Source organism: Lissotriton vulgaris, chromosome 12 (assembly GCF_964263255.1).
Source record: "Lissotriton vulgaris chromosome 12, aLisVul1.2, whole genome shotgun sequence".
Classification (NCBI taxonomy): Eukaryota; Metazoa; Chordata; class Amphibia; order Caudata; family Salamandridae; genus Lissotriton; species Lissotriton vulgaris.
The window spans coordinates 7191037-7218243 of NC_141700.1; the positions used below are offsets into that span (position 1 = coordinate 7191037).

General features: G+C 50.9%; 1 protein-coding gene across 1 annotated transcript in view; it reads right to left on the bottom strand.

The window, feature by feature from the left end:
* The window catches only part of STK11 (serine/threonine kinase 11), a 202929-nt gene that overhangs the window by 94599 nt on the left and 81123 nt on the right, over nucleotides 1-27207 (bottom strand). The window contains exons 4-6 of the mRNA XM_086946696.1: nucleotides 4074-4206; nucleotides 1528-1664; nucleotides 787-914 (exon numbers count right to left, since the gene is read on the bottom strand). Of these exons, the coding sequence (XP_086802822.1) occupies nucleotides 787-914; nucleotides 1528-1664; nucleotides 4074-4206 (398 nt within the window). The remainder of the gene's footprint in view (nucleotides 1-786; nucleotides 915-1527; nucleotides 1665-4073; nucleotides 4207-27207) is intronic.

Below are 27207 nucleotides of genomic sequence, written 5' to 3' on the forward strand. Positions count from 1 at the left end.
TTATGGAAAACATGGTGAAAGCCTTTGCAGTGACGATCCAGTTTGGCCTGGGGTTTCCTGATCCACACTGGAACAAGTCCAGCCTCTTGATGGAGGATCTGTGGCCAAACGTCTCAGTCCACAGGCGATCTCATTCATTTGCTTCCCCACAGAGACTGCCCCATTATGCCACAAATGCGGTCAACAGAGTCTCGGTTTAGTCTCACACCACAAGCTGATGCTATCTGACTATTGCCAACAAGAGTTGCAAACCAGCCAGTCTTGTCAAACCAAAATGCAGAACATGCCCTTTGAAAGAGACTCCTCTCCGCCAGCTAAAGACCAACTCTCCCAGCACCTCGGCAAAGTCCCTCCTTCCCCTCAGTCCCAACCACTTATTCCCTTCCAGACATTTGCAATATTAGTCACATGTAGGAAAAAAAAAAACAGCAGAGCTCCTGGGCGACTCCATGGCAGCCCCTCCACGTTCACAGATTGTACACGATTCAGGCGCATACAGAGCCTGTAATTAGACTAAAAGTCTAGAAGCACAACCAAAAAGACAAACGTGTCAAAACTGGTTAATGGATTGGCCTAACACTCGTAAGTGAGCAAGAAGCCCCGACAGAAAATCAAGCTAGCTCCCCATGGCCTCATTTAAACGAAGAACCCACCTCAGCCCAACGGCTACTAGTGCATGTGAATATCATACACTGGTAAGGACATGCCTCAGACATCTGCAAATCAGTAGGAACCTCGTTCGGCCCCAGGCATGCAATCTAGAGTCTTAATTAAACGGGCACTCACCTCTTAACAGGTCAGACAACAAGGGGCCACAGTCCTCAGGAACGCTGTAGTCTCCCTTCCCAATGTTCTCAAATAATTTATAGATGTTATCACCCTCAAATGGGTACAAGCCAGTAGTGATGTTATACCTTCAAAGGAAGAGAAAAGAAAGAAGTGGTTTGCTAAGAGACAACAGCAAGTCTTTACTTCTAAGCCCAAAGAGGGTCACCCAACCCCAGCAAACAGTCAGGGTTAGTGCACCACAAGACTGAACCATTCCTTTTAACCGAACCTGCAGGCTGAGCGAAGACCTCTCCTGCCCTACAGTGAAACCAGGAGAGCAGAGACATCAAGACAAACTCAGCCCAGGTTAGTCTGAGGATGCAGACCTCTTCAGCTCAGTAACGGACCAAGTCACACATTTAACCTTACAGTACAAGCAAATGCCATTAAGACTGATGATTGTGCAGCGGTTGACATTGAAGAAAGACTGATGATTGTGCAGTGCTTCAAATGCAACTCTGCTTGATGCTTTGGGAATAGGAATACAAAACTATTTCTTTGGAACCAGAGTCACCATGAGTTTTTCTTATTTGGAATATCGCTGGGTGGAGTGTGATCCCAGAAAGGATTCCGCATGCAGGCTATTTTAATAGATACATTTCAAACGACCCTTTGATGGAGAACATGGTGACAAGGGGTCATGGTCTACAGCTAGAGGGTTCAGCACAGAGGTCAAGGCGCATGAATGTGGTTACTTACAGGGTGACTCCTGCTGACCAAATGTCTACTTTGAAGCCTGAGAAGGTATCGAGGCCGTTGGCAATTTCGGGGGGCTGAAATGCTGGAGAGCCTTGACTTGTCCTACAGGTGTCGTCCTCTGCGAACGGATGCAGCGCCTGCAAAGAGAGAGCAAGATTATTTCTCGTTATCAGCGGCTCCAACATACGGATCCTTGTACAGAAGAGTTTGTGCGGTCATCCCCAGACTACTGAAAGCAATGCCAACTGATGAAGGATTCTGTACTCCATAAATTCCAAATCCCAATAACAATATTGAACCTCAGATGTACCGCTTTTAAAAATTGCAGAACACATTAAAAGATTTGAGTTTAATCCCCAGCCCGTTTTTATTAAGAAAAAAAGGGTCTTGCAAGAGTGAAAAGGACACACTGCCTCTAAGAAAAGTTTACATCAATCAAGGGAATCCAACAGGGATGACTTCAGGACATTTTTGTGAGCAAAAGCGGCTATTCGATTTGTGAAGGTCTCCAGAGGGACTTTCAGGGATGCTTGAATTACCAACAGGAATTCCCCCTTATCGGCTTATGAAGGTTATCTGTAAGGAATTTATTTTTACCCATCTCCAGTTATGAGATTGTTGAAAGTTCCCAAAAGGAAAAATATATTGGTGCCCAACTCTTTAATCTTTATAAGATCTTTACACATCAGCAACAGAGCTTCCAGGAAATGTTAATAGCATCAGTTTCCAGAGAGCAGCGGACTTTTTGCTAAAACAGCTGCAGAGAGTACCTCGACTGACTGTCCCAGTGGGAAAAATATCCTGGGGTATTCAGATGAGCCGTAAGCATTAACCACAAGAAGCAGCCACCAGTACCCATCTATCCTTGGCGACCCTCCAAGCGCGGGAGCAATCTTTGCCATCTACTGGTGCAATGATCTTGCTGATCGGCCTGAAAGGTGCTAACCGAAGTGCTTTTCCAGAGCCTGTTGTAACAAGCTGGACGCTGTTACCACTGGTTGGCAGGATCCCACATTAAGAATGGTGCAGATTCAAGAGCTCCAATGCGAAGGACGCAGACAGTCCGCTTTGCACCAGACCCATATTGCATTAGTAAGCAAAACATTGCCTGACGTCAGTCTGGAGAATTTGATGGATTTTGCATACAGCTCACGTTAACCTAATACCACTGTACAGTTTCTGTGCTGCACTACCAGTCTTCTAGCCTTTTGGACTTTCAAGTAGCCGGGAGATGCAGGACTGAATGCTTTCAGAGGTGTGGAGCGAGACTGGGATACTACAGGAATATCCCTCAGCATTAACCAAGTATTCTATTGTTAAAATGAGGACTTCATTTGCATTTTTAAATATCTTCTTTGTGGGGAAACACTTTTCCATGTAGGATATATAGAATAATGCTATAAACGGTCTGTACACTCCAAGCACTCAGTCATCCTGGATTTTCCCAATAGGCACGAGAACTGAACAAAGATTTCACCTAATATTCAAGTGAGACATACAATATTTTTCTCTCTGTATGACATTCCACACGCAGACACCCCATGGGACAAGCTCCTGGCCTGGCAATTTTGCAAACTCAAGAGGGGCCGGGCCGTATTTAGTGAGAAATGGGATTATCAATTCCAAAGCAAGCAACTACCTATAAATAAAAGAGCTCAACAGTCAGGGGACTCTGACAACAAGGTGCAGGAGACCTTTATCTTCCTCCCTCACTGAACCACAACCTATTGCTCTGCCGGGAATGGTCAATAAAGGAAAATTCTAAGCAACACTGTCTTGGTCAGGAGTGAATTAAACAACTGTAGCTGCATCAAAAGGGAGGGGGAGGGGGGGGAGATAATAAGCCTGATACAGGAGCCTCAGGGCAGAGTCTGGCTAATAGAACAAACAACTGTCCAGAGGTATTTAAAAGAGGGCATTATACTCCAGTTGGGCAGTCAGAAGAGGACCATTCAGCTCTGAACTGCACTATGGATGAAGTTGAGGGGGAAAAGGGGTATATAACAATCAGTGACCTAGAAGTGAGCTAAACACCCCACCACATCTGGTGACTTGCATGGTCCTGGAGAGCTCTCCAGCCCTCACCCCGCATGACCAATAAGACTGTCTGGCGGACAGAAATGCAGATATGTTTTCGAAGTTTCCTTCCAACAAAAGGAATGAGAGCGCAGATTTTGATACTCCGATTCAACACGCAGGGCTAAAAAAAAAAAAAGATCTTTCTGGTTCAGGAGAGGATACCATCTATTGACAAACTTTCTTGGCTCTCCTGATATCCATGTACATACCAGTTACCTCAAGTCTTCCGGACAGAGCCATGTGTACCCTTCAGCATACACGCCAATCCCAGATACACTTTCCTGATGCTCACATACGCACCACCTCCTCCCACCTTGTGCCCCAGTGATCTGCTCCCGAAACACATACTGCAGGCGTGCATGCTTATAGCGGTTACTTCCTCCTGACAATTTCTTTGGCATGTACAAATGTAACCCGTGCTCAACTGTGCACATCTCTGCAGCCCCGCCACGTAAGAACACACATACCTCTGCCACCCCAAGGTCAGAAATCTTCAATGTCCCATCAGTTGTGAGCAGCAAATTCCCTGGTTTAATATCCTTGTGCACAATACCCTGACAGTGCAAATACTCCAACCCATCGACGAGCTGACAGAAATACCTGCAAGAAAAGAAGATTGTCAGTGTAGGAACGCAGCCCTTTTTGACATGGTCACACCCACTTTTTACTTGGTAACTGATGTGATTTTGACTGGAAGTGCACTGAACTCCTAAGCGGGTCCCTAGTGCCAGATCTCTTTCCCAAAACTGTACAATTGTTCCCCCAATTGGCAAAAGCTTTAGCCCCTTCTGTAAAGCCATAGCAAATTGTACCCCTGGTACATAGGCCCTGACATACTGAAGGGGGTGTCTAAGGGCAAAAGCACGGATTGTGCCACCCTAAGGAACCCCCCAGTAAGTTTGTGCGGACTGCTGATGCAGGATGCATGCCTTGGTGTCGGCGAAAAAATTACATGTCACACATCCGAGTGACATATCCCTTGCACTGCATTTAATATTTTTCAGTCACCCACTACAGCAGGTCAGCCAGCCCTAAGGCAGGGTGCTGAAGATTACATGTGGGGGTATTCCTGCATGAGCAGATATGCCACTGTGCTGGTCGGTCCGATTACTGCCAGTACAAGTGAACAGGGAAGCCATTTTAAACATGTGCTGGACACTGGTGAAAACAAGTTCCCCGGGGGCATGATGGCTTCACTGAAGATATGAATGTTTGGTATCAATCCTCTCAATTTGATAAACCCACACTTGTAGGAAGCGGGCTCTGTCCAGTCCAGTCCAGTGGAACCCCAAAGGCAGGCAGAGGTAAAGTAGATAGCACCTCACTCTCTATGTGTGGTAGAGTGGTCGAGCAGTAAGGCAGTATCAGAGGACAGTGTGAAGCATTTGTTGTACACACTCAGTCAGCACATGAATTCACACACTCAAAGACTGAACTAAGAGCAATTGGTTTTGTATAAAAATATTATTTTATTTCCTAGAACCAAGCAAGCGTGGCACAGGTAAGTGATCAATACTTTGCAGTAAATATACAGTTATAACTGTTTGGATTGCAATTGTATATGCGCTCTGCTTTGATCTACAGTACTGTTACTGAGAAATGCAATCCTTTGGAAATACATTGCATATACCTTAAATTGACTTTTTAGTAAAAATGACCAGTAGATTACTTTTCTTACACAGTGCAGTATGCCTGGATACTGAGAAGTAAAATTGTTTTTATTTAGTACAGCTGTAAAAGGTTTTTTTTAAAGATTTTCCAACTCCATACTTAGAAACCTTTCATTAAAAAACAGTCCATGTTATCGAATGGAGGAAAATAGTGTTTTGGGTTCAAAGGTAAGTACTTTGTTGTGGGAGTTGGCAATCTGGGGTTCGACTCAGGGGTCAGTGTAACAAGTGCATTTTGGCGTCGGGTGCCCGGTATCTTTCAATGGGGAGTCTCCGGTTTGCTAACACACTGCAGGCTCGGGGACAAAGGCCTTCTTCATGCGACCACCACTTGGAGAGGTAAGCTGGGATGCTAGGGGTTGGTTAGGCTCCGTCGGTTGGGCCACCCAAGGCCGTGGGGCGTCGGGTGCAGGGTTGCCTTTTAGGGTTGGATCTTCTAATCAGCTCCTGATTGTGGTTAGGGGGACCGCCCGGTTCGAGGCTGCAGGCGTCAGCTGGAGGCTTGAGGCAGGTGAGGATCGCCGGATCTCGGGTCAGGGTCGCCAGGGAGACCGCATCTTGGTGTTGGGCCACTCTAGCTTTGGCCGTGGGCATCGTGTGCAGAATGGTGCAAACTCGCGGATCCTTTCAGAGCTGGAGTCTGTCTCCCGTGAACACTGGATTTATTCAACAACAGAGTCTTTGGGATTGAAGGCAGGCAGGCCCTCTGGGTTTCTCGAGGTTGCTGGCTGCAGGACACACCAGGATTTTGCTGGAGCAGGTTCGAGGTGGGGACAGGCCAGTAGGGCTGGGGACAAGTCAGTGGGCGTCCTCCTCTTGTTAGCTTCGGCACGGCAGTTAGGTCCTTCTTTTCTTCTTGTAGTTTCTTGTCTGAGGAAGCAAGGTTCAGGGGTGCCCCTAAATACTACATTTAGGGGCGTTACAGGTAGGTAAAAGGTTGGGACCAATGGGTCCCTTCCCTGGGGTAGGTACATCCCCTATTATGCCACCTCCAGTGGGAAGGGGGCATAAGCCTTTCCCTGGTTGGCTGGGTCCCCCCCATCTGCAAGATGGCGGGGATTGAGTCCCCAAGACCCGGGAGGCCTGCCAGCCTTCGCCTAGGAACCAGGACCTACAGAGTTACAGGAGAACTTTACCCTTCAAGACCACTTGTGTAGCTGAAGGGAGGTCTAGACGCAACTGCGCCGAGTGAAGCAGCGTGTGTATAGACCTGCTGCCCATCAAGTGCCTCTCCACCGCGTATGCCGGATCCCCCCTATTTCCGTACCACCATTCATTAAGCACCAAAAGATGTGACGCCTGATAATAGGAGAGGACATCCAACGTCGCAAGCCCTCCTGTGTATGTAGAAAGGAAGCATGTACGTAGAGCTACCCGAACCGCTCCCCCCCCCACAGAAACCCACCTAAAGCAGAGTTTACCTGCTGAAACCACTGCGGTGGAATTAAATAGGGGTGGTTCTGGAGTTGGTACAGCAGGCGAGGGAGCGCCACCATCTTAAAAATAGCCGATCTACCGTAGATGGTAAGAGGCATCCGAGACCACGACTTGAGATCTTCTCGTGTGCGGTCCCACACCAGGGCTAAGTTCCGGTCTCTAGAGACAATCGGGGAGGCAGACAGATACTCTCCAAGGTATTTCATCCCTCCCTGAGCGAGGTGGAGAGCAGAGGCCTAATCCCCCACCCTGAACTGATCATCCAGAACCCATAGCGTGGATTTGCCCGGGTTTATGTACAATCCTGAAGTCTCGCCAAATATCTGTAGGATTTCCAATAGACGTGGGCCTGATCTATCAATATCTGTAAAGAAGAAGGACATCATCGGCATTAAGCGCTATTTTATCAACGAAACCAGGGGCCCACCTAAAGCCCTTAAGCTGAGCATCAATACGCACCCACGCCGCCAGCGTGTCCATAGCCAGCGCAAATAAATAGGGGGAGAGGGGGCACCCCCGACGCGTGCCCCGCTGGATACTGAAGGAGCACCCACCCCCACCCGAACCGACGCCGTAAGATCTGTATAAAGCAGCCGCAGGTAGGCTAAGAAACGTGGGCCCAAAATTAAGACGGCCCAATAATGCAAACAAATACGCCCAACTCAGGGAATCAAACGCCCTATCCATATCCGCCAAGAGCAAAGCCGCTGGCTCTTCAAGCCGCCTCCAGGCCGCTATGGCTACATGCGCTCGTCTAATATTATGACGGGTGGCCGTCTGAGGCATGAATCCTGCCTGATCAGAATGAACCAAATTCGGGATATGCGGCCTAAGTCTATTAGCCAACGCCCTAGCCAGCACCTTGGGCTCAATATTGAGAAGAGCTAGGGCGATAGGACTCATGGCGCTCTGGAAACCTCCCCGGTTTAAGAAATATCACAGCTTCTGCGTGTCTCCAATCCAGAGGAAGCGGACCACTCTCCCGTGCCTCCCCAATTACTGATTTAAGGTGTGGGCCCAACTGTACTGAGAAGCGTAAAAAAAATTCACTCTGGAAGCCATTAGGACCCGGCGCCTTCCCTGGGCGCAGCTCACCCAAGGCGGTCATCAGTTCATCATCAGACAGGGGTTGATCTAACCCCTCCCGCACCTCGTCCGATACTGCCCGGGGGGGAAGATGGTCTATAAACTTTTGAACGGTCTCGACCGGGAGACACTCCTGAGGGGCATACAGACCCTCATAATAGGCTGAGAAACTTGCAGCGATAGCCGAAGGCTCAACAACAGGCTTCCCTTCCAGATCAAGGAGCCGAGGTAACGGCTGGGCATGGAGGGAGCCCTGGCACAGGCGTTGAAGCATCTTACTAGACTTATCGCCCCATTGATATACTCGACTGCCTGTAGCCAGCCAGGCCTGACGCACATCGTCCATTAGAATCGCAGAATATTGCTGCTGGGCTAATATTAACTGTCTCCTCGCCGAGCCACCACCAGCCTCCCGGCCCCTGCGCTCTAACGCCTCCATGCCAGCCTCCCTATGCACCAAGTCTCTACGCCGCTCCCTCTTTAGCGCCGCGTAACAGGAGGTGTCAACACCGCCCAACGTCTGTTTCAGGGCCTCCCATAGGACCGCAGGAGAGTCCACGGACCTCTCGTTGGTCCGAAAATGGTCCGCTATGGCTGTGGTTAAATGTTCCCTATACTCCTCACCTTGCAGGCGCCATCCCGACATACGCCACCGAAACGGCAGCCGCCCTGGGCCTAGTTGAAACGTGAGCGCAACCGGTGAATGATCAGACAGGGCCCTAGGTAGTATATCCATCGACAATATTCTGCGCGTAAGGCTCCTGGGAACAAAGATAGTCCAACCTAGCGAAGGACTCATGCACTACCGAAAAATAGGTGTATTCCTTACGGGGACCATGTAGATGGCGCCACACATCCACCCAATCAAGCCCAATCACCATGGATCTCAGTTTAATATAGGGTCCCCTCTCCAAGGGAATCCCCCCCCACTCCGTCATCGATCGAGCCCAGGTTCCATTACGTCATTCCAGTCCCCACCCACTATGGATATACCATCTGGCATGGATCCCCACAGCGCCAAAAGTCGCTCGACCAAAGACCACTGTAGTGGTGGCAGTGCATATACACTGCCAATCATCAGTCGGTCCCCCCCAATTGTGCCCTGTATAACGACATATCTACCTTGGGTATCGGACCATATTTTCTCGTGTGTGTAAGAGACCCTGAGATGTATAAAAATTGTAACGCCCCGGGAGCCTCTTGTGAACCCAGAATGGTATACCTGATTAAATACATACCGCTGCAAGCACAGGGCCTTCGTATCAAGTAAGTGTGTTTCCCGAAGCAATAATATATCGGCCCCCCTTTTCACTTTGTCTAGCGCCCAACGCACATTCCAAGTGACTACGTGCAGGGAACCCGGAGCTACCCGCCCTCCACCCCCAGTGACAGACATGCGGAAGTGTACCCGTCCCACCCACCAGTGCCTCCTCGGCTCAACGCACCTAGATTGTGACATACATTGAGCATCAATACGCAATCAAACAAACCCTCGAACTCCGCCCCCCCTCGAACTCCCTCCACCCCCACCCCATACCTCTCAAACATGTAAGTACCTGTCGTGGTCAGAGCAAGGTCCAGTCCCCAACAGGGGAACTAAAACCGCCCCCTCCAATGGATCCCCAAGAAAACACCCGTAACTGTAGGGGAGGGGGGGGGGGGGGGGAGACTTCCCCTCACCCCGTCCAGGACTACGTGAGCGGGATCCAGCCTAAATCAAACAGGCCCAACAGAACGCCTAAAAAAAATTATGTCACAGCGCCACTTTTCTAGCTGCTTCTTCTCCTGCGACGCGCCCTGCTGTCGGAAAACAGAGCCGGACCTGGATCGACACCTGGAGCGAGACCTCCTATACCGACTCCCCTGGCCCCGGGGGCCACCACAGGCCGCTCCGCTGGAAGAGGATTCGGAGTCCATGCTCGGTGGTGTATGGGGGCGTACTCTTACAGTTTCATTGGTCCATTTAAACACCTCTTCCGGGGAATCAAAAAATAGCGTGCGGGACCAATAAATGACCCTCAACCTAGCGGGGTAGAGCAGCGCGTACTGAAGCTTAAGGTCTCGAAGGCGCGCTTTGGCCGCCAGGAAGGACTGTCGCTGCTGCTGCACCATACGTGTGTTGTCCTGAAAAGTATAGAGGCATTGTCGTGGGTGAGGGAAGGCTGAGCCCTGGCCTGCCGCAGGACGGTGTCCCGATCCATATAGTTAAGAAACTTTGCTATGATTGGTCTTGGGCGAGCCCCGACAGGAGGCTTCTGCATGAGGGCGCGGTGGGCCCGCTCAATGACAAAGCACCGGGAAAGTACATTTGGCAGGAGCCATCCCTCCAGCCACCGCATCAGGAAGCGCTCCATGTTGTCCCCCTCGCATCCCTCCGGAAATCCCACAAAGCATAGGTTGTTCCGCCTGGCGCGCCCCTCTGCATACTCGACCCGCAGGGCCAGATCCCTTTTGTACCTTTTCCATGGCCGCCACTTTCTTCTTCAGAATCTTGACATCTTCCACTTCCGACACACGAGTCTCCGCTTCAGTGTTGCGCTCTACAGCATTCCGTAGGTCTTGCCGCAGCAGGGTAACGTCGGATCCGACCGCCCCAATCTTGGCGTCCAGCATGTCTCTGGACTGAGTGATGGCCGCCTTGAGCGCCGCATTATCAGGCAGTTGGCTCTGCGAGCCCGCGGACCCAGCAGCAGCCCCGCATCAGTAAATGTGTCTAGGGTGCCCTGCTTGGCATGCCACTTCCCCCCCCCTTGTCGCGGGTCATTGTGATGAATCTTGTCCTGGCTGATAGAGAGAGTATCAATCCCCGGGGACAGGCGCACTCCACGGTAATGAAAACAGGCCAGACGCCTCAAGCTATAGCAAAGACTCTCTTGTGGGCCACCGGCCAGCCGCAGCAATCCCCCGGTATTCAAGTCACGTGGGAGGCAGCTCTATCTTGCCACCAGGAGGCACCGCCTCGACCCCCTGGCTCCGCGGCCTGTACTGACCGCTGATCTGCACCCACGGCTCTTCGGGACTGGGCTGTGGGGCCGCCGCCATCCAAGGGACACTACTAGAACAAGGTCGCAAGCACACCCGCCCCACAGTGCCACATCCACCACGCCCAAACCACTGCGGACCGACAGTACCGCCGAGCACGCCCGATCCAGGTCACTACACCCCACAGAGGTCTGTCCAGAGAAAGGGGGGGGGGGGGCACACTCCCACCTCCGAGGCTCCCCCTGCCCACACAAGGATAGATCAGACTCACCGCTACGGGCCCGGGCCAAAGAAGATGGCCACTGCGTCCAGGACACCCAAAGCAGGCAGGATGGCTCCACTCACAGTTCCGATCGCCAACTCCTCTGGGGACCCTAGGTGTCGTCGCTGCTGGCCCCTCCACACCACCGTGCAAACAGCAGAAGAGAACCATCCCTTTATGCAGAAGAAGGGACCCACTGCGGTCCAATGCTGGGCGTGCGAGGTTGCCGGCACGCCCCTCCCGAACGCCGGGACCGAGTACACCGACCCAGCCGGTTGGCAGCCACACCAAGTCTATTTATGACGCTGCTCCACTCCCCCTCAAAGCTCACAGCGGGAAAGGAGGAGGCCCCATGCTGGATATATGTGGCAGATCTCACCGCCGGTCCGGGTCCGAAAAAATGGCCGCCGCCTTCCACTGGCCCTCGACCCAGCACAGGATCTCCCTCTGCCAGACGATCCCGATCCACTTGTGTGGAGGACCCACAGCAGCGCCCGGCGGATCAATCAGCAGCCGGGTGCACCCTTACGATGCGGGCCGCCCCCAGCCACGGGCGGACACAGCGCTGTGTCGCACCGCCACTTCAGGGCTTCTGCGCCGGCCCCTGGAATCACACCTCTGGGCAGGCACGCCACTCGAGGTCCCAGCGCCGCCTGCGCCGTCATTCTCCAGGCCACTCCTCCTCCGCAAGTCGTGCCGCCACACTCCGCAGTCCCTCAAGATGTATCGGAGGATCACCGGACCTCACAGCAGCACCTCCGGTAATTTGCTAGAGGTTGCGGCGTTCGAGGCAGGATAGGTCAGGTAGGATAAGTGCAGGCTGGCCGGAGTAAGCCTAAGGCACGACCGCCATTGTTGCCGGCCAAGCCACGCCCCAACAGCAAAAGTTTTTGAAAATGTAACAATTTGGCAGGCATCGCCCTGATGAGTGGTTGCATTACAAGAAACAAGCTGTGCACGAGCAGCTTATAGAAGGTTTTTGTCGGAACAGTTTCTCTGTGTTCCCGGCCACACTATTGGAAGGTAGCCCAGAAGCCAAGTCCAAAGTCACAGATTCTGTTTGTGACCACCAAAATGTCACCACCCAAAAGGAATCAAACAGGCTCAGCTGGGGTTCCTGGGAGCCAGGTCCAAAATGCAGTTGGTACGAAACAAGCTTTCCTACTGTCTACAAACGTTAGGAGCCTGCATCTGAAAACAGACAGGACTCAATCACAGATTAGGTGCCCAGTGAATACATAGAGCAAGTAAAACAAATATTGTTTTAAGTGATCTAAAACCGTAACAATATAACAACAAGCACTGGCGTTGCCAATAGGTCTCGCATTAGGAAAGTTTGAGCTATTGGTATTGTAAATTACACATTTTTTATTTATGTGTTGGTTTTGAAAATAGCGAAATTAATAGCTTTGTCATTTACAAAGACAATACTTTTAACTTTCGCAAATGTGACACCTATAGCATTTGTAATGCAATATGTGTTGTATTTACGTGACTTGGATGTATTGATATTACGAATAACCATTGATTTTAATTTTTTTAATTAATAAAAGTTATTGTAATTTATAATGGCAATAGATTAAACTTTTGTAAATAACTTTTGTTTGGTTCAGTGTATTTTATTGTGACGAAAATCCAAGAACAGAAGTGAAATATTAACATCTTTTTTTTTTTTAAGAATCTTTATTGTCAGGAGTTCAAAAGAGATATTCATACTTTCATTCGTTAGTTGCAGTTACATATCCTTAGCATTTGCACTCAAGAAGAAATGAACTCAGCATATTATGCGTCAGCACCTAACAGTATTTGCTACGGCTATGCAGTATAACAGTGAGTTTACACAATCATATGTAGATCGCAACCCACGTTAGTTCCTTATTCATAGAGAATACCCTGATAAAGCAATGTTGATAGTTTTGTCCGAAATTAGCAATATGAAGTGTAAGCAAAAACAAAAAAAACAAAAAAACATTAAAACCCAACTTTGGTCATCATTGTGCAATTGAGTGTGTTCATTTACATACAATTTCTTACAGGTTCAGTTACACAGCATTTCACCTACGATAGCTGTGCGGTCCCGCATCCTCCCGGCCCCCTCCTGCATTATACTGGCATGTCTTCTGCTACTAATCTTCGTCATCCTCAGATTCCGAGTCCTCACCCTCCGGTAAAGCCTCACATGGTTCGCCCCTATACTTGTTCCATGGCGTCCACACTTTATTCCACTTGCGGGGGCAAGCTCTTAATACATACACTGCTCTTTCCTTCACCATTAGGAGGTCCATGTTTCTTATCCACCCTGCCACCGTCGGCAACTCCGGGGCTCCCCACCGCTGTGCAATGTCCCGTTTAGCCACTGTCACCGCCAGTGTGACCCACAGTTGTCCATACCTGTTTAAGTCTGTAGGATCCCAGACATTCAGCAAGCACTTGCGGGGTTCCGGCAGGACAGATACATTGATAGCCTGTGAGACTGTACGCATAATCTGCCTCCATAGTTCCCTGATTTGTGGACATTCCCATAGCGTGTGTAATAGAGTGCCCTCCTCCCCGCACCCCCTGAGGCAGTATGGGTGCGGTGCCCTCTGTATCCTGTGCAGTAGTGTGCGGGTGTAGTAGGTGCGGTGTAAAACCTTAAGCTGCACCAGGCGGAATCTAGCTGAAATGCCTACCTCCCGTGGCGAGGCAAGTGCCTCGTTCCATTCCGTATCTTCCATGTCACCCAATTCTCCCACCCATTTTTCTTTAAGGCGTTGTGTGGGATCTGGCAGATTATTAAGCAGTTTTTTGTACGTGAGTGAAGTCGCTTTTTGCTCCATAAATTCAGTCAGTAGCCTGTCTTCCAGTGGTGATGATTCTGGGGGTGTGGTGTCTAGTGGGATTGCTCGCAGTAGAGCATGTCGGATTTGCACATACCGATACGTTTCAGAGGGGCCCAAGCCGTATGTCTGTTGGAGCTGCGGGAAAGGGACAACCGTACCTTTGTCCCAGAGGTCCCCCACCACCGAGATCCCTATATCGTCCCATCGTGCAAACCCCTTACATGTTCGCAGGTTACCCAGTGTTTTAGCGTCCCACAGTGGAGTTAGCCTGGTGAGTTTACCCTTCCACCCCAGGCGTGATTGTGCCGCATGCCAGAGCGTCGCCGTGTGAAGTGTTGGGCCAAGGAGGGCCTTCACTTGTGGGTAGTTATAGAGCACTGAGAGCATGCCCTCAGTCCCCAGTTGTGACCAATGCGCCTTATATGCAGGGTCCTCCCGTGATACGTGGATCCAATGATTAACAACCTTAAGCTGTGACGCCCAGTAATATAGTTGGAGATCTGGCAGCGCAATCCCCCCTTCGTACCAGCCCTTCACCAATTTAGTCTGTGCTATCCGTGCTGGGCCATTACTCCATAGAAGACTGGAAACCAATGCCGCTACCTGTCGGAAGTATCGTGGATTAACCACATAAGGGGAGTTTTCGAGCACATAGAGAAATCGTGGGAGAGCCATCATTTTATAGAGCGCGGCTCGCCCTAGGAGGGTCAGCGGCAGTGCGGCCCAGTACTTGACATCTGCACGCAGTCGCTGCAGAGGTGGCTGTAAGTTCTCGGTGTAGAATTGCGTAGCCTCGGCAGTCACAAAAATACCCAGGTACTTAAATGAGGAGGTGGTTATCTTGAGGGGACAGTCGGTTGGCAGCACCGGGCCCGGGCCCTTAAGTACATAGAGTATGGACTTGGACCAGTTCAGGGTATAACCCGAAGCCTTGCCATGCTCATCCCAGATGGTCAACAGGGCGGAGACCCCTTCTGTCGGTCCGGTCATATAGATCAACATGTCGTCCGCATATAGGGAGACCTTGTCCTCCCACCCGTCTTCCCAAGTGATGCCCCGGAATAGCGGCGTCGCTCGAAGCAGGACTGCCAGTGGTTCCAGTACTAACGCAAACAGAAGGGGCGATAGCGGGCACCCTTGTCTAGTTCCCCTCCCCAGTGGAAAGGCTGAAGATATGTGACCATTTGCAACCACCTGCGCCACCGGTAGGGTGTAGAGTAGTCGTACCCATGCAAGAAATTGCGGGCCGAAACCCATTCGGGTCAGGACAGCAAACAGGTACTCCCACTCCACCAGAGCCATTTTCGCGTCTAGTGAGAGTATCACAGCCTGTTCCGTAAGAAGATGCGCCCGCGCCATTACCCCGTGCACCCTCCGTAGGTTCAGCGCTGTGCTCCTGTGAGGCATGAAGCCCGATTGGTCAGGGTGTATTAGGGTATTCAGATGCTTGGTTAGACGACTGGCCAGGAGTTTCGCCAGGATCTTTGCTTCTGCGTTGAGTAGGGAAATGGGTCGGTACGAGGCGCAGTCTGTCGGTGGCTTGGCTGGTTTGGGGATGGCTACGATAGTGGCCGTACGTTGGTCGAGCGGAAGCAGTGCCTGTTTCGCGCTCTCTTTGTACATGTCTAAGAAAGGTTTGGCCAGTACCGAGTCCACCGCTTTATACCATTCCACAGGAATGCCGTTGGGGCCTAAAGCCTTGCCGGATTTCAGCGCCTGTATTGCTAACTGGATTTCTCCCTCCGTCAGGTCTGCATCAAGTTCCTGCCGTGCCTCAGGTGTGAGCACAGGGGTAGAAATGTGGCTGAGCGACGCCACGGCCTCCTGTTCTGTGACCGGTCGTGTCGGTGTGTAGATCCCCTGGAAGTGGTGAGCTAGTGTGTGGACTATCCGTTCTGGGTGCGTCTGCAGCTGGCCCCCCGCATCGTATAGTCGTTGTATTCCCTTGTGACTACCGCCCCGCCTGTCCAGCCATGCCAGCATCTTCCCTGCCTTATCTCCCACATCATAGATGCGGTGTGCTGTGTTCGCAAGGTGTCCTTTAGTGATTGTAGTGAGGTGTGCCTGGTGTTGCTGCTGACGGAGCTGTAGCTCATGTGCGGTGTCAGGGGTGGGGCTTGCCATGTGTGCATTATTTGCCGCGTGTAATGCCAGTTCCAAATTAGCCAGTTCGGCTCTGGATTCCCTTTTGTGCCCAGTAATGGCCGATATTGACGCCCCTCGCAGGACCGTTTTATAAGCCTCCCATAGTACTGAGGGTGAGGCAACCGATCCCGTGTTTTCATTGAAATAGTGTGTCGTAGCCAATTTAAGTTTCTTCCTGATACCGGGTACCTGCAAATAATTGGGGTATATCGGGTATAGTCTAGCGCGCTTATGCTCTCTGGTAGAAAGGTGAAGTGAGATCGGGGAGTGGTCAGAGATGCCTCTTGGCAGAATTTCCAGCCCGTCCACTGAGCCCAACCCCACCCCCAGAAAGAAGAAGAAGTCAATACGTGAAAGGCTATCGTGGGGGGCTGAGTAGTGCGTGTAGTGCTTCGCCGTGGGGTTCAAATGACGCCACACATCCGTGAGGCCCATGGCAGTCAGGAATCCAGGAAGCATGGTAGTGCCTCTCCGGCGATCCCGTATGGGAAGGGTATCCAGTAGGGGGTCCGTTATAGCATTGAAGTCACCCCCAAGGATCATATCCCCTTCCGGGAGATCGATGAGAAACTGGCCAAGTGCTGGCAGTGCTGTAGCATGTAGCGCTGGGGGGATGTATACAGATATCACATTCAGAGCCCTCCCCTCCCATTGGCCTGAGAGCGCCGCAAACCGCCCCTGATCATCTGTCTTGTGGCTAGTGACTAAAAAGGATGAGTTGTTCTTGAGGAGTATCCCGGTGCCTCTGGAACCTGAGGTGAATTCGGAGTGCACTGCCATGGTATAGCCACGCCTATTCAGTGCTTTGCAAGTGGTCCCTGCCAGATGTGTTTCCTGAAGCAGCACCAGGTCAGATTTATGACGTTTAATGGTTTGCAGTACCAAACCACGCTTAATTTTGTCCCCCAATCCCCTGACGTTCCATGTAAGTATCTTTAGCGGGGGCACCAGTGTCGTTACAGGAGTGCCCTCAGCGGGTGCTGCATGTTCTCGTTGTGCCATTTGGGTTTACGACCCGTGATACCAATGGGCAACAATGTGGTGAAGCCAGTGTGCGGTGCCGCGCGCCGTAGTACCTGGCGCCTGCGGTTAGTAGCGTAACTGTGCCTTGTACAATCGCAATGATGACGACCAGTAACCTTAACTTTAACTTTAACATCACAACTCTTTTCCCCCCACCCCCTCCCTGCTCCCCTGCACCACGGACGAGATCCCGCCCGCATCCCCAACTTGGCAGAGTGCTTTTGTCCCCCCCCCCTCTAGTCTTACTTGCTTGTGGGGTTGGTGAGTCCCCTACAGGCACCGGCCAGAACCCGCCCTACTCAGTTCCATCGGCCCGTAGTCCCAAGGGCTGTGTCCAGATCGTGTTGCATTCAGCTTAGGTAGTCAACCCTTGCCAGGCTGACCGGAATCAAACGGGTCCCTCTCAAGATCAGAGTCTAATCCCCCGGCTGCTCCCTGCTCAGTAGCCGGGCTGGCTGCCCGGCGGTCCGTCGGCCTCTCGCTGCGGCGGTCTTGGCGTTCCTTGTGCGGGCGTTGGGGTTTGCCCACCGGTCTCCAGCCATCCAGCCATTCTCGTGCCACCTCGGGGGTATCGAAAAACCACGTCCTCCCCTCAGCCACAATCCGCAGTTTGGCGGGGAAGAGCATCGAATAGGGCAGGCCCCTGTCTCGTAGCGTCTTTTTTACTTCATTGAAGGTTTTTCGATGTCTGGCCACCTCGGCCGTGTAGTCTGGGAAGAATGCCAGAGTAGAGTTTTGAATTTTCACAGGCGGTGCCATCCTGGCTGCTTGCAAAATGGCGTCCCTGTCCCTAAAGTTGAAGAGTCTGGCCAGCACCGGCCGCGGTGTGGCTCCTGGCTTGGCCGCACCCCCAGGGACCCGGTGTGCTCTCTCGATGGAGAAGAAGTTGGACAGGCCTTTAGGCTGTAGTTTGGTCTGGATAAGATCTTCGATGTAGAGGTCCATGGCCCCCTTCCCCTCCGATTCCGGAAGGCCTAGGATGCGGACGTTATTTCTTCGTGAGCGCCCTTCCTGGTCATCCAGTTTTTAGGTCTCGCCTTTACCATTCCGCAGGAATGGGAAATGGGGAGAATTCAAGTCGGCTATTTTCTCTTCAAACCAAAGGGCTTTCAGCCGCGGTTTTCTTGCAGTTCATGTGAATCACGTGATCAAACATGCACGAGCATTCACGTCCAGGGCTTCTCCTCCCCTAGCAGCACTCCTCCCACACCAGCAACTCCCCCCTCCCACACCAGCACCTCCCCTCTCTCTCCAAACAAACACAGCCTTGCCATAGCAGCACTCCTCCCACACCAGCAACTCCCCCCTCCCACACCAGCACCTCCCCTCTCTCTCCAAACAAACACAGCCTTGCTGTAGCAGCACTCCTCCCACACCAGCAACTCCCCCCTCCCACACCAGCACCTCCCCTCTCTCTCCCCGCAAACACAGCCTTGCCCTCTCCCACACCAGCACCTCCCCCCTCCCACACCAGCACCTCCCCTCTCTCTCCCCACAACAGCACTCCTCCCACACCACACGGAGGATTCAGCAGCCGCTCTCACCAGCTTGTGGCTCTTGTCTACCCCTCTTTTTCTTTCCCTTTCTTTCGATCCCTTTTCCCTGCATGATGCTCCCTCTTTCTTTCCCTTTCTTTCGATCCCTTTTCCCTGCATGATGCTTCTCCCTCGATCTCTCTCCAACACGCTCTCTCTCTATCTCCAATCTCTTTCTTTATCTGTGATCTATTTCCCTCTCAAGTCTTTCTTTCCCCTCCTGCCTGCCTCGCTCTCTGGGACAAAGGTACACTGAAACCTATTATCGCCCAGATTCTCAACCACGTCAGCCCTGCTAGGCCTGCATAGTGTTCCGCAGAGGATCAACACAGGACAGAAAGGAGCGAAGTGCCTGTTGAAGCTGGAAGCTGCGGGAATACTTGTTTCCGTGTTGCACTGCACGTCATTCCTTTGTGCTCGTGCCCTCTGTAGAATTCCCCAGCCCCTCAGCTTGGCGCGTCATCCCCGCCCACCCCCTCTGCTCACTCCCCGCCAGCAGGGCCTTCACACATCCCTGTCGGCTGACTCACTTGGATGTTGGGATGTCCTACAGTGCAATCCAGCCGGCGTTATCTTTCCTCCTGACGGCCTGTCCGTAAACCTCCCACACACATCCTGCCGGTAGCCGGCAGGTGTGCTGAGAGGGCGTGCCCGGGCTCCGCCTTCGAAAGGTCCTGCCATGTGAACAAGGGACGAAAAATACAACTCTGTGCTGAAAAATAATTAAGAGCCTCGAGCAATGTGGCGGGAATTTATTAGCAAGCAGCAGCAAACAAGGAAATAGACCTTATTTTTTATTATATGGCCTGGCGTTAGCCCAGTCCTTTTGATTTTATTAAAATGTGAAGCATTCTTATAGGAGCATTCCGCTAGACATCTCGCTCGCACATCAAAGGCTGCTCACTCAAACACCATATGCCTGCTCCCCACCCCCGCCCCCCACCAGACTTCATTGGAATGTGCCAAAGCCATCTGTTGCTTCCCCCAGCAGGCTCGGCCTCACTTACTTCTCCTCCCCCCTAATTAACATCCCTCACGGCCTAGTAATTACCTCTTTTCATGCTCTACATTGGCCAATGCTTGTTTTCTTTCGTAGAGCCACTTAAAAAGTGCGTCATTTTTTCATCTGCGCAGCCGAACCCATGACCTACAAGTGACCCATCTCAGCATCGGGTTCTTGGCTCAGTAAATCACGATAAAACTTCAGAGCTAGTTCCGACCGCAGATTAGTTTTTATGAGGGCTCAAAAAAGAAACGGCACATGCAAGCAGAGAAGGAAGTCATCAGCGCCACTCCTAACAGCTCCTAATGTACGCTCAAGTGGCCGCAATTTGTAGAGCTGTGCGTTATTTATCCAGTTCTAAATACTTCCAACCTGAGCTGCTATAAAAAAAAATGCACACAATTAAAACATTAATAAATGTGAATAGTACGGGGGTGGCTTATAAGGAAGGCATGGCGGAATTGCTAAAACTGCAACAAGCTGACAATGTGTTGATAATTTCAATACCCAGATTGGTCAACGAGCTAAAGTTAAACGCTGCTACTGACCAACATGCGTTCTGCAGTTAGAATTCTGAATTCAAGTAATGTCAGCTGGGCGGTTCATCCTTCCGATGTAAATATAAAGTAATAGCAACTCCTGTTGTCTAGAACTCTTATAAACGAGAAGCCTCTCCGTTACTTGCTACCACCTGCATGGCATTTTTTGAGCAACCAGTGCACCCTGGATTCCTGCCACCTCCAAATGTCAGTTTGGATGAAGTTGTGTTGGGTGCCGATTTCTATTTTCCACCTCGGGATACTTATAGGGACAACAAGTGGGTGGTAAAGTTCATTGGCTCAACTCCACATCTGAGGACTGGCTTCCCTTGGGTCTGTGATGCATCACAGAGAGAGCAGGGCCTGTGTTGCAGCGCAGAGAGGCTGCACGCGCTTTCCATCCAGCGCGCGAAGCGCATTAACACCAAAGCCATCTGTTGCTTCCCCCAGTGGGCTCGGCCTCACTTACTTCTCCTCCCCCCTAATTAACATCCCTCACGGCCGTGAACCAAAGGGATCACTTATAGAAGTGATCATGCGAGTGCAGCATAGTTCGTTGGGGTCCAGTTTTGGGCACAGGTTTAAACCTTCTTTCGGTTCCACGTGTAATTTCTCCTGCTTTCACGTTGATAAGAGCTCTGGTAACAGCCCATAAACAACCTACGTTGTTGCTGGGGCCTTATTACTTATGCTTGTGCCAGTTTTCACAGAGCCTTTGACAAATGTGCTTTGTCAAGATAAGCACAGCTTTTATAGGTTCCTTTTCTTCCGCTCTAAGAATTCCTTGTGTGCTCTTTAGAAGTGTGGGGGGGGGGGGGGGGGGGGGGGAGGGGATGAGGGGGGTGTGTATATCACCCTTCCATCCGTTTGCCTTAACACCTTTTGCAGATGTCAGCCGCATCTGATTCTGGGTTAGAACTGTTTGCTGAAATATTTACCGTTTGTGATAAATTCAGTGGTTAGTTTTATGCTGTCAATAGATGTGGGACTTTCGATTACAGACATTTTGCAGAGAATATGTTTGATTTACGCAACATCCATAAACAATGTTATTTTAAATGTAAAATAGTAACTTACATGTGAGAAATGGGGGAGGAGGGGTGCTACAGAGATTACATACAGTGAGATTATTTTAAGATAACTCGCTATCCGCCTTTCCCCGTGCAGCTGTGACTGTGTAATGCTTAGGGACACTTTAACCTACTTTGTTTTTTCCTCTAACGTGACTGTGAGCCCGTGGCTAGGAAGGATGCGCTACCTGACCCGCGCTGTTCTTTTGTGTCTGTTAAATATGCATATAGCTCATTAGGTTATAGTGCCTGCTGCAAATGCGTGTGTCTGATTTTCTGTGTAGCTAACCCATGTGTCCTCTGTACAAACGGGACACACATCTACGCAACGCCACTCAACTACGCAATGCCACTCAACTACGCAACGCCACTCAACTACGCAACGCCACTCACACATGCAACGCCACTCAACTACGCAACGCCACTCAACTACGTACACATGCAACGCCACTGCCACATGCAACGCCACTCACACATGCAACGCCACTCACACTGCCAACCACACTCACACAGGCAACGCCACTCACACAGGCAACACAAATCACACAGGCAACACCTCTCACACAGGCAACGCCACTCACACACGCAACCCCACTCACACACGCAACGCCACTCACACACGCAACGCCACTCACACACGCAACGCCACTCACACACGCAACGCCACTCACACACGCAACGCCACTCACACACGCAACGCCACTCACACACGAAAAACACGTTGCCAATAGATCTTGCAGTACGACAGGTGGAACTATTACAATGGCAAATAACAATGCCTTTCACTGTTATCATTTTGAATACATAAAGGGCTTTGTCATTTACACAACCAATAGCTCAAACTTTCCTACTGCGAGACCTATTGGCAACGCCAGTGCTTGTTCTTGTAGTTGCTTGGTGGTCTTCTCCAGTCGCTCCATCGCCACCTGTAGATCCGAGGTGTCTTCAATGAGTGATTTTGTGACTACCTCCACCTGAGATACCCTCTCCGACATTTTTTTAAAGTCCGCTCTCAGCAGGTTCACTTCGGTGGAAATGGTGCCCACCGTCGCCTGGACCTCAGTGAGGGTTTGCATGATTGCTTCCAGTGTAACTTTCCCAGTCCCATTTGCGTCTGTGGATGCACCGGTGGAATGACGCCCAGGTCCCTGCGAGTGGCCGCTCTGGGAAAAGGCAAATTTTTCAAGCCGCGCTTGCGACGTTGTATTCCTCGTGTTCTTGCCCGCCATTACGCTGCGTTCGGTTCCGCACTGTCCGGTCTGTTCAGTGGCCCTTGGTCCGGCCTTCCGCTGCTTTTCCGGTCCCCTGGGTGTGCGCCGGTGATGCAGATGGCAGGAGTGTGGATCGCAGTGCACCGCAGCCCCCTGTCGTCAGGCCTGGGTCGCAATCTGGCTGGAGTCCAGTCTTATGATCCAGCCACGTGTTAGGCCCTCACCTCCGTGGTCATTGCAGGTAGAGTCACTATGGGGCCTTGATGCGCCGCTGGCGGCGTCTGCGCTATGGGTACCACGCAGGTGTCAGTTGCCCGGGGTGGTGCCCCCTCCACGTGGGTCGCACTGCCGCTTCCCAAGCTTTTACGGGTGTTGTGGCCGTATGCACCGCCAAGCTGCGAGTGTCTCCCCTTCCCCACGCTATCTCGGGCCAAAGTCCAGTTTGCCGAGCTGCGGGGGGGTTGCGTTGACCTAGGCGCCTTTCGCCCTACCTGGTCGTGTTTGTGAGGTGCCTGCCCAGCAGCGCAGTCTCTGGATGGCTTCTCCGCGGTGCAGGGACTCCTATGCCCCCGAGGGCGCCTATTTCGCGTCCCGGAGGGACTGGTGGTAAAGCCCTGGTGCAGCGCTGTTCTGATTCCGTGGTTTTACCCGCCGTCTGGCGGTGGGACGTGGGTGCCGGCCGGGGCCGATTCCCTCCGGCCGGGTAGGGCGGACTTCCGGTCGGGCACCCTCAGCACTTCAGGCCGGTGCTGCTGGGCAGCTGGAGGCCCCACCTCGCTGTTGCCGATCGAAGCACTTCTGGGCGTCGGATTTGCACCGGGGGCGGCTCGATGTGCGCCGCTTGGTTCCTGGAGCCGATTTCACCCCTTCGGGCGGGTTGGTGTGCGGATGGGCAGACGGATATGTGCGCGGGCCGGTCAGCCTTGCGGAGCTCCCGAGTTAAGCTGCCGCCATGTTCGGCAGTTGGCCCAAATATTAACATCTTTATGTGACATTTGTAATAAAGCTTGAAACATTGAGAGAACATATTTGAACCAGTTGTTTTTGAATGGTTGCACAGATGCTGTGGTGGCGCTGAGTGATGTGGTGGTGCCCCTTGGTGGTGCTTAGTGATGCTGTGGTGATGCGATAGAGTATAATTATGTGGCATGTAACTAAGTGGCACTGAGTGGTATTTGGAGTGTATGTTGCATTGAGTGCAGTGTAATTATGTGGCATGCAATTATGTGGCACCGAGTGGTATTTGGAGTGTATGTTGCATTGAGTGCAATGCAACTATTTGGCCCTGAGTGGTATTTGGAGTGTATAATGCATGGAGTGCAGTGTAAATATGTGCTGTGTAATTATGTGGCGCTGAGTGGTATTTGGAGTGTATGTTCCGTTGAGCGCAGTGTAATTATGAAGCATATAATTATGTGGCACTGAGTGGTATTGTGTGGGGATTGTATGCTGTATTCAGTAGAGTGTAATTGTGTGGCGTGTAATTATGTGGCACTGAGTGGTATTTGGAGTGTATGTTCCATTGAGTGCAGTGTAATTATGTGGCGTGTAATTATGTGGCACTGAGTGGTATTTGGAGTGTATGTTGCGTTAAGCGCAGTGTAAAAACCAAACATGTGATGTGTTACAAAGTTGCCTACAGACACGCATTCCAAAATTGTCTCTGGATTTTGTTTTAAAAAAAAAAAATCACACGCTGTCTGGGCACATTAGCAATTCGTGTTAAGTTTCCTTTAAAAATAATATAAATGCAAGTGCAGATTCTCTAACTGGTTGTCTTTAAACAACATGCAATCCCCAATTGTACGATTTCTGTGTTTATTGTCTAACGTTTTTATGTACATTAACACATTGTGGTATAATCCACTGGTCCCAGAAGGCTGCAAATTTAAATGCCCGAATGCAAATGGTGCCAGAGTTGCCCCCTTTCGTCTTTAATAATGCTGTACTATAATTTAGTGGATGTTCGCTCTGTGAAGTCTCTGCTACAGCGCAAACAACAAGGGAACGTTAATTTTGTGAAAGGGAAAAGATATTAAAGTTCATATTCGTTACGTAAGTTTCTGATACTTATGACTCCTCTAGTGTGACTGTAAAGCTCAAATAACTGCAGTTTGAGGAGAGCATCTGCGATGCAAGCCATGTTATTCTGTTTGTTTATCATACAGATATCTCTGCATTCTGTTAGTACGTGCATGTCAAAGTGCTGCATGCGCATGTGATATCACAAAAGGCAAAAGCTAGTTGGATTGCTCGGTAAAGTGGTTAATACCTTTAGTGAATGTGCAACAACTCCCTGACTGTGCAGTAGAGCCTGGTGAAGGGGCGGGATGCGAGCGAGTGGGAGGGAACGGGCCAAGCCGCGCTGGAGAAGCATCACGGAGAAGCGAAAGGGTGAGAGAAGAGGCATGGGGGCGGGGGAGAGCATTCCATTGAAGTGTGAAGCTCTCGCCAGGTCTGATGGGGGCGGGGAGCGGCATCAATGCGGGACTCAGCACACCAAGGACTCTTGCCTCGTGGCGCTCCACAGTGCCCTGGTGGCCTGCACTGACTCTCAACCCAAGAGGTTTAAATTGCACATGTGTGGCTGGGCGCCCAAGACGGCATGCACATTTTTAACAGTGCATTAGCCAGCACTCCCTCCTCCCTGCTGAGTGACATGCAGCAGTCCCGCCTCTGCCTTGTGCTCTAGGTGTGAATGCGAATGTCTCAATTAAGACCACCTACCTGTATCGCTCTCTCTGTACATACACGTGTTGTAGGAGGTTTTTTGAGCACGCTATGTCTTCTGACAGTCACATCCAAACATACGAGTTACAAGAAAGGGATTCGGAGGGTTAACGGGGCACCAGACCCATCAAAACGCAAGCAGCACTGGGAGTCGAGTGTAACTTTAACCTCAGACTTTGTGCTACCTGACAGAAACGTCCAGTGGGTTTACCCATGTGATATGGGCGACTTTTAACCTGTTAGAGTGCGCTCCAAACAGGTCTAACCACAGCAAGCCTAGAATTCTGCCACTTAAATACTGTGTGACAAGAACTAGAGATCAGAAGCGTCATTTGGGCACAAGATGGCTGCCTTATACGAGCTTGTCAATCTAGGCACTCGACTTGAACCGCACCTCTGTTTTTGTTGTTCTCCGTTCTTGTTAAACACTCTGTGCTTGTAAGAATGTTTTCGCTCGCTAAGGTTTCATCATGTGAGGATTGAGTCTACTATTACTGCAGGCTACAGTGCCCTGTTATGTGCAAATGATCTGCTCGCTCGTGCCGTACTTGTTTTTTTTTTTATTGTAAGGATGCGCTGTAGTGTCCACTATGAAAGCTCCGCTGTGTGTTAGGCTGGTGCGTAGCAGCCCCTGGCAGTGTGCAGGGGTCTGTCAAGTGCATAACGTGCTATGAAGCGGCAGGGAATGGATCTCCATAGTAACAAGGGTACCTTTTAACTGCAGGGTATTGGAGTGTTGCTGATAAATCAGATGCCATTTCTACACTTCATCAAGGCCTATGTGCAGAAGGTTCGATTGAGCGCTTGTGTGCCGTTGCCGTGTCCCAGGCGCTACACTTTTGTATCTGTTGATACGGTGCTTGTGAGACATCAATCCTTGGGGAAAAATATTGATTCTGTGTTTGTTGTGTTCACTGGGTGGTCGGCCTCTGTAGTCTCCAATCAATAAGGACTCTATTGAAGGCCTGTAAAGCAGAAATCAACTTCGGTCTTCGCGCCGTAGTGCTGCGACTAACTATCCATGTTAAGTGCACTCATGCGAGCCTCAGGAGACGGTTATTCGGGGTCAAAGGCAGCTGGAACCAAAAACAGACTAGGGCAATAAATACAAATCGCTAACTTGTGGGAAGCCTTGCTTAGTTAATATTGGGTGCTACTTTTTGGGAAAATGATTGGCATTGAAGCATGTTAAAGCTTGTGGGGCAAGTAATGTTAACCAAGACTGCAAACACTATTTTCCACTGCAACCCTAACAAGCGAGAAGGTGAGCGGCCGGGAAACTGAAAGTACGGCCGGCCGGCTAGCCATGAATAATTAGGGGAGGAGAAGCCGCACAGCACACGCTGGGAGAAGCCCTTTGATATGCTGTGCGGCCGTGAAAGGAGGGAGGGAGGCTGATGCGCGTGCTTGTTTGGTCACGTGATTCACGTGAACTTAACAAAACCGCACGAACTAAACCCTTGGTTTCACAAGCGTTTTGAGGACATGAATTCTCGCTCCTCTCAATGCGCTTGCGCGCATTGAGAGGTCGCGAGACCTAAAATCTCACATGCAATAAAAACCACGAATTCACATAAAATCAGAGGTCCTGCAGAGCCTTGGGTAAAATCTGGGCACTTAAAACTTATCACCAAAATATGTTGCTTACTTCTGTGCAAGAAAGATGAACTCAACAATCCCAAAATCAGAAGGAAGGAAGGATCCTCCACTAGAGGTGAAATTTCACTTGGTTGCACCCCTCAGCCCAGCATGCCAGAGCTCCTCTCAGGGTGCAACAAAATTAAAACATGTGGTGCACCTTCAAACAGGCTTGAGACTCCTGTCTAAAGCTCAGACGCAGTGCACAAAATGAGGGGCATGAGGCACTCAAATTGAATACCCCACAATTCTCGATGACACATCTTTCCCTTATTTCCTGTACTGCACCCTGCCCCTGACAAAGTGGCCTGAAGATGTCAGACAACAGCTAACTGACGCTTCGCCCCTCCCTCACGAAACGCTTTTGACGATATCAGGCAATACACAAGGCATGTCAGTTATCTTCTCCAGGGACTTCTTTTCCATAGCTCCGCAGGTGACGTTGGGA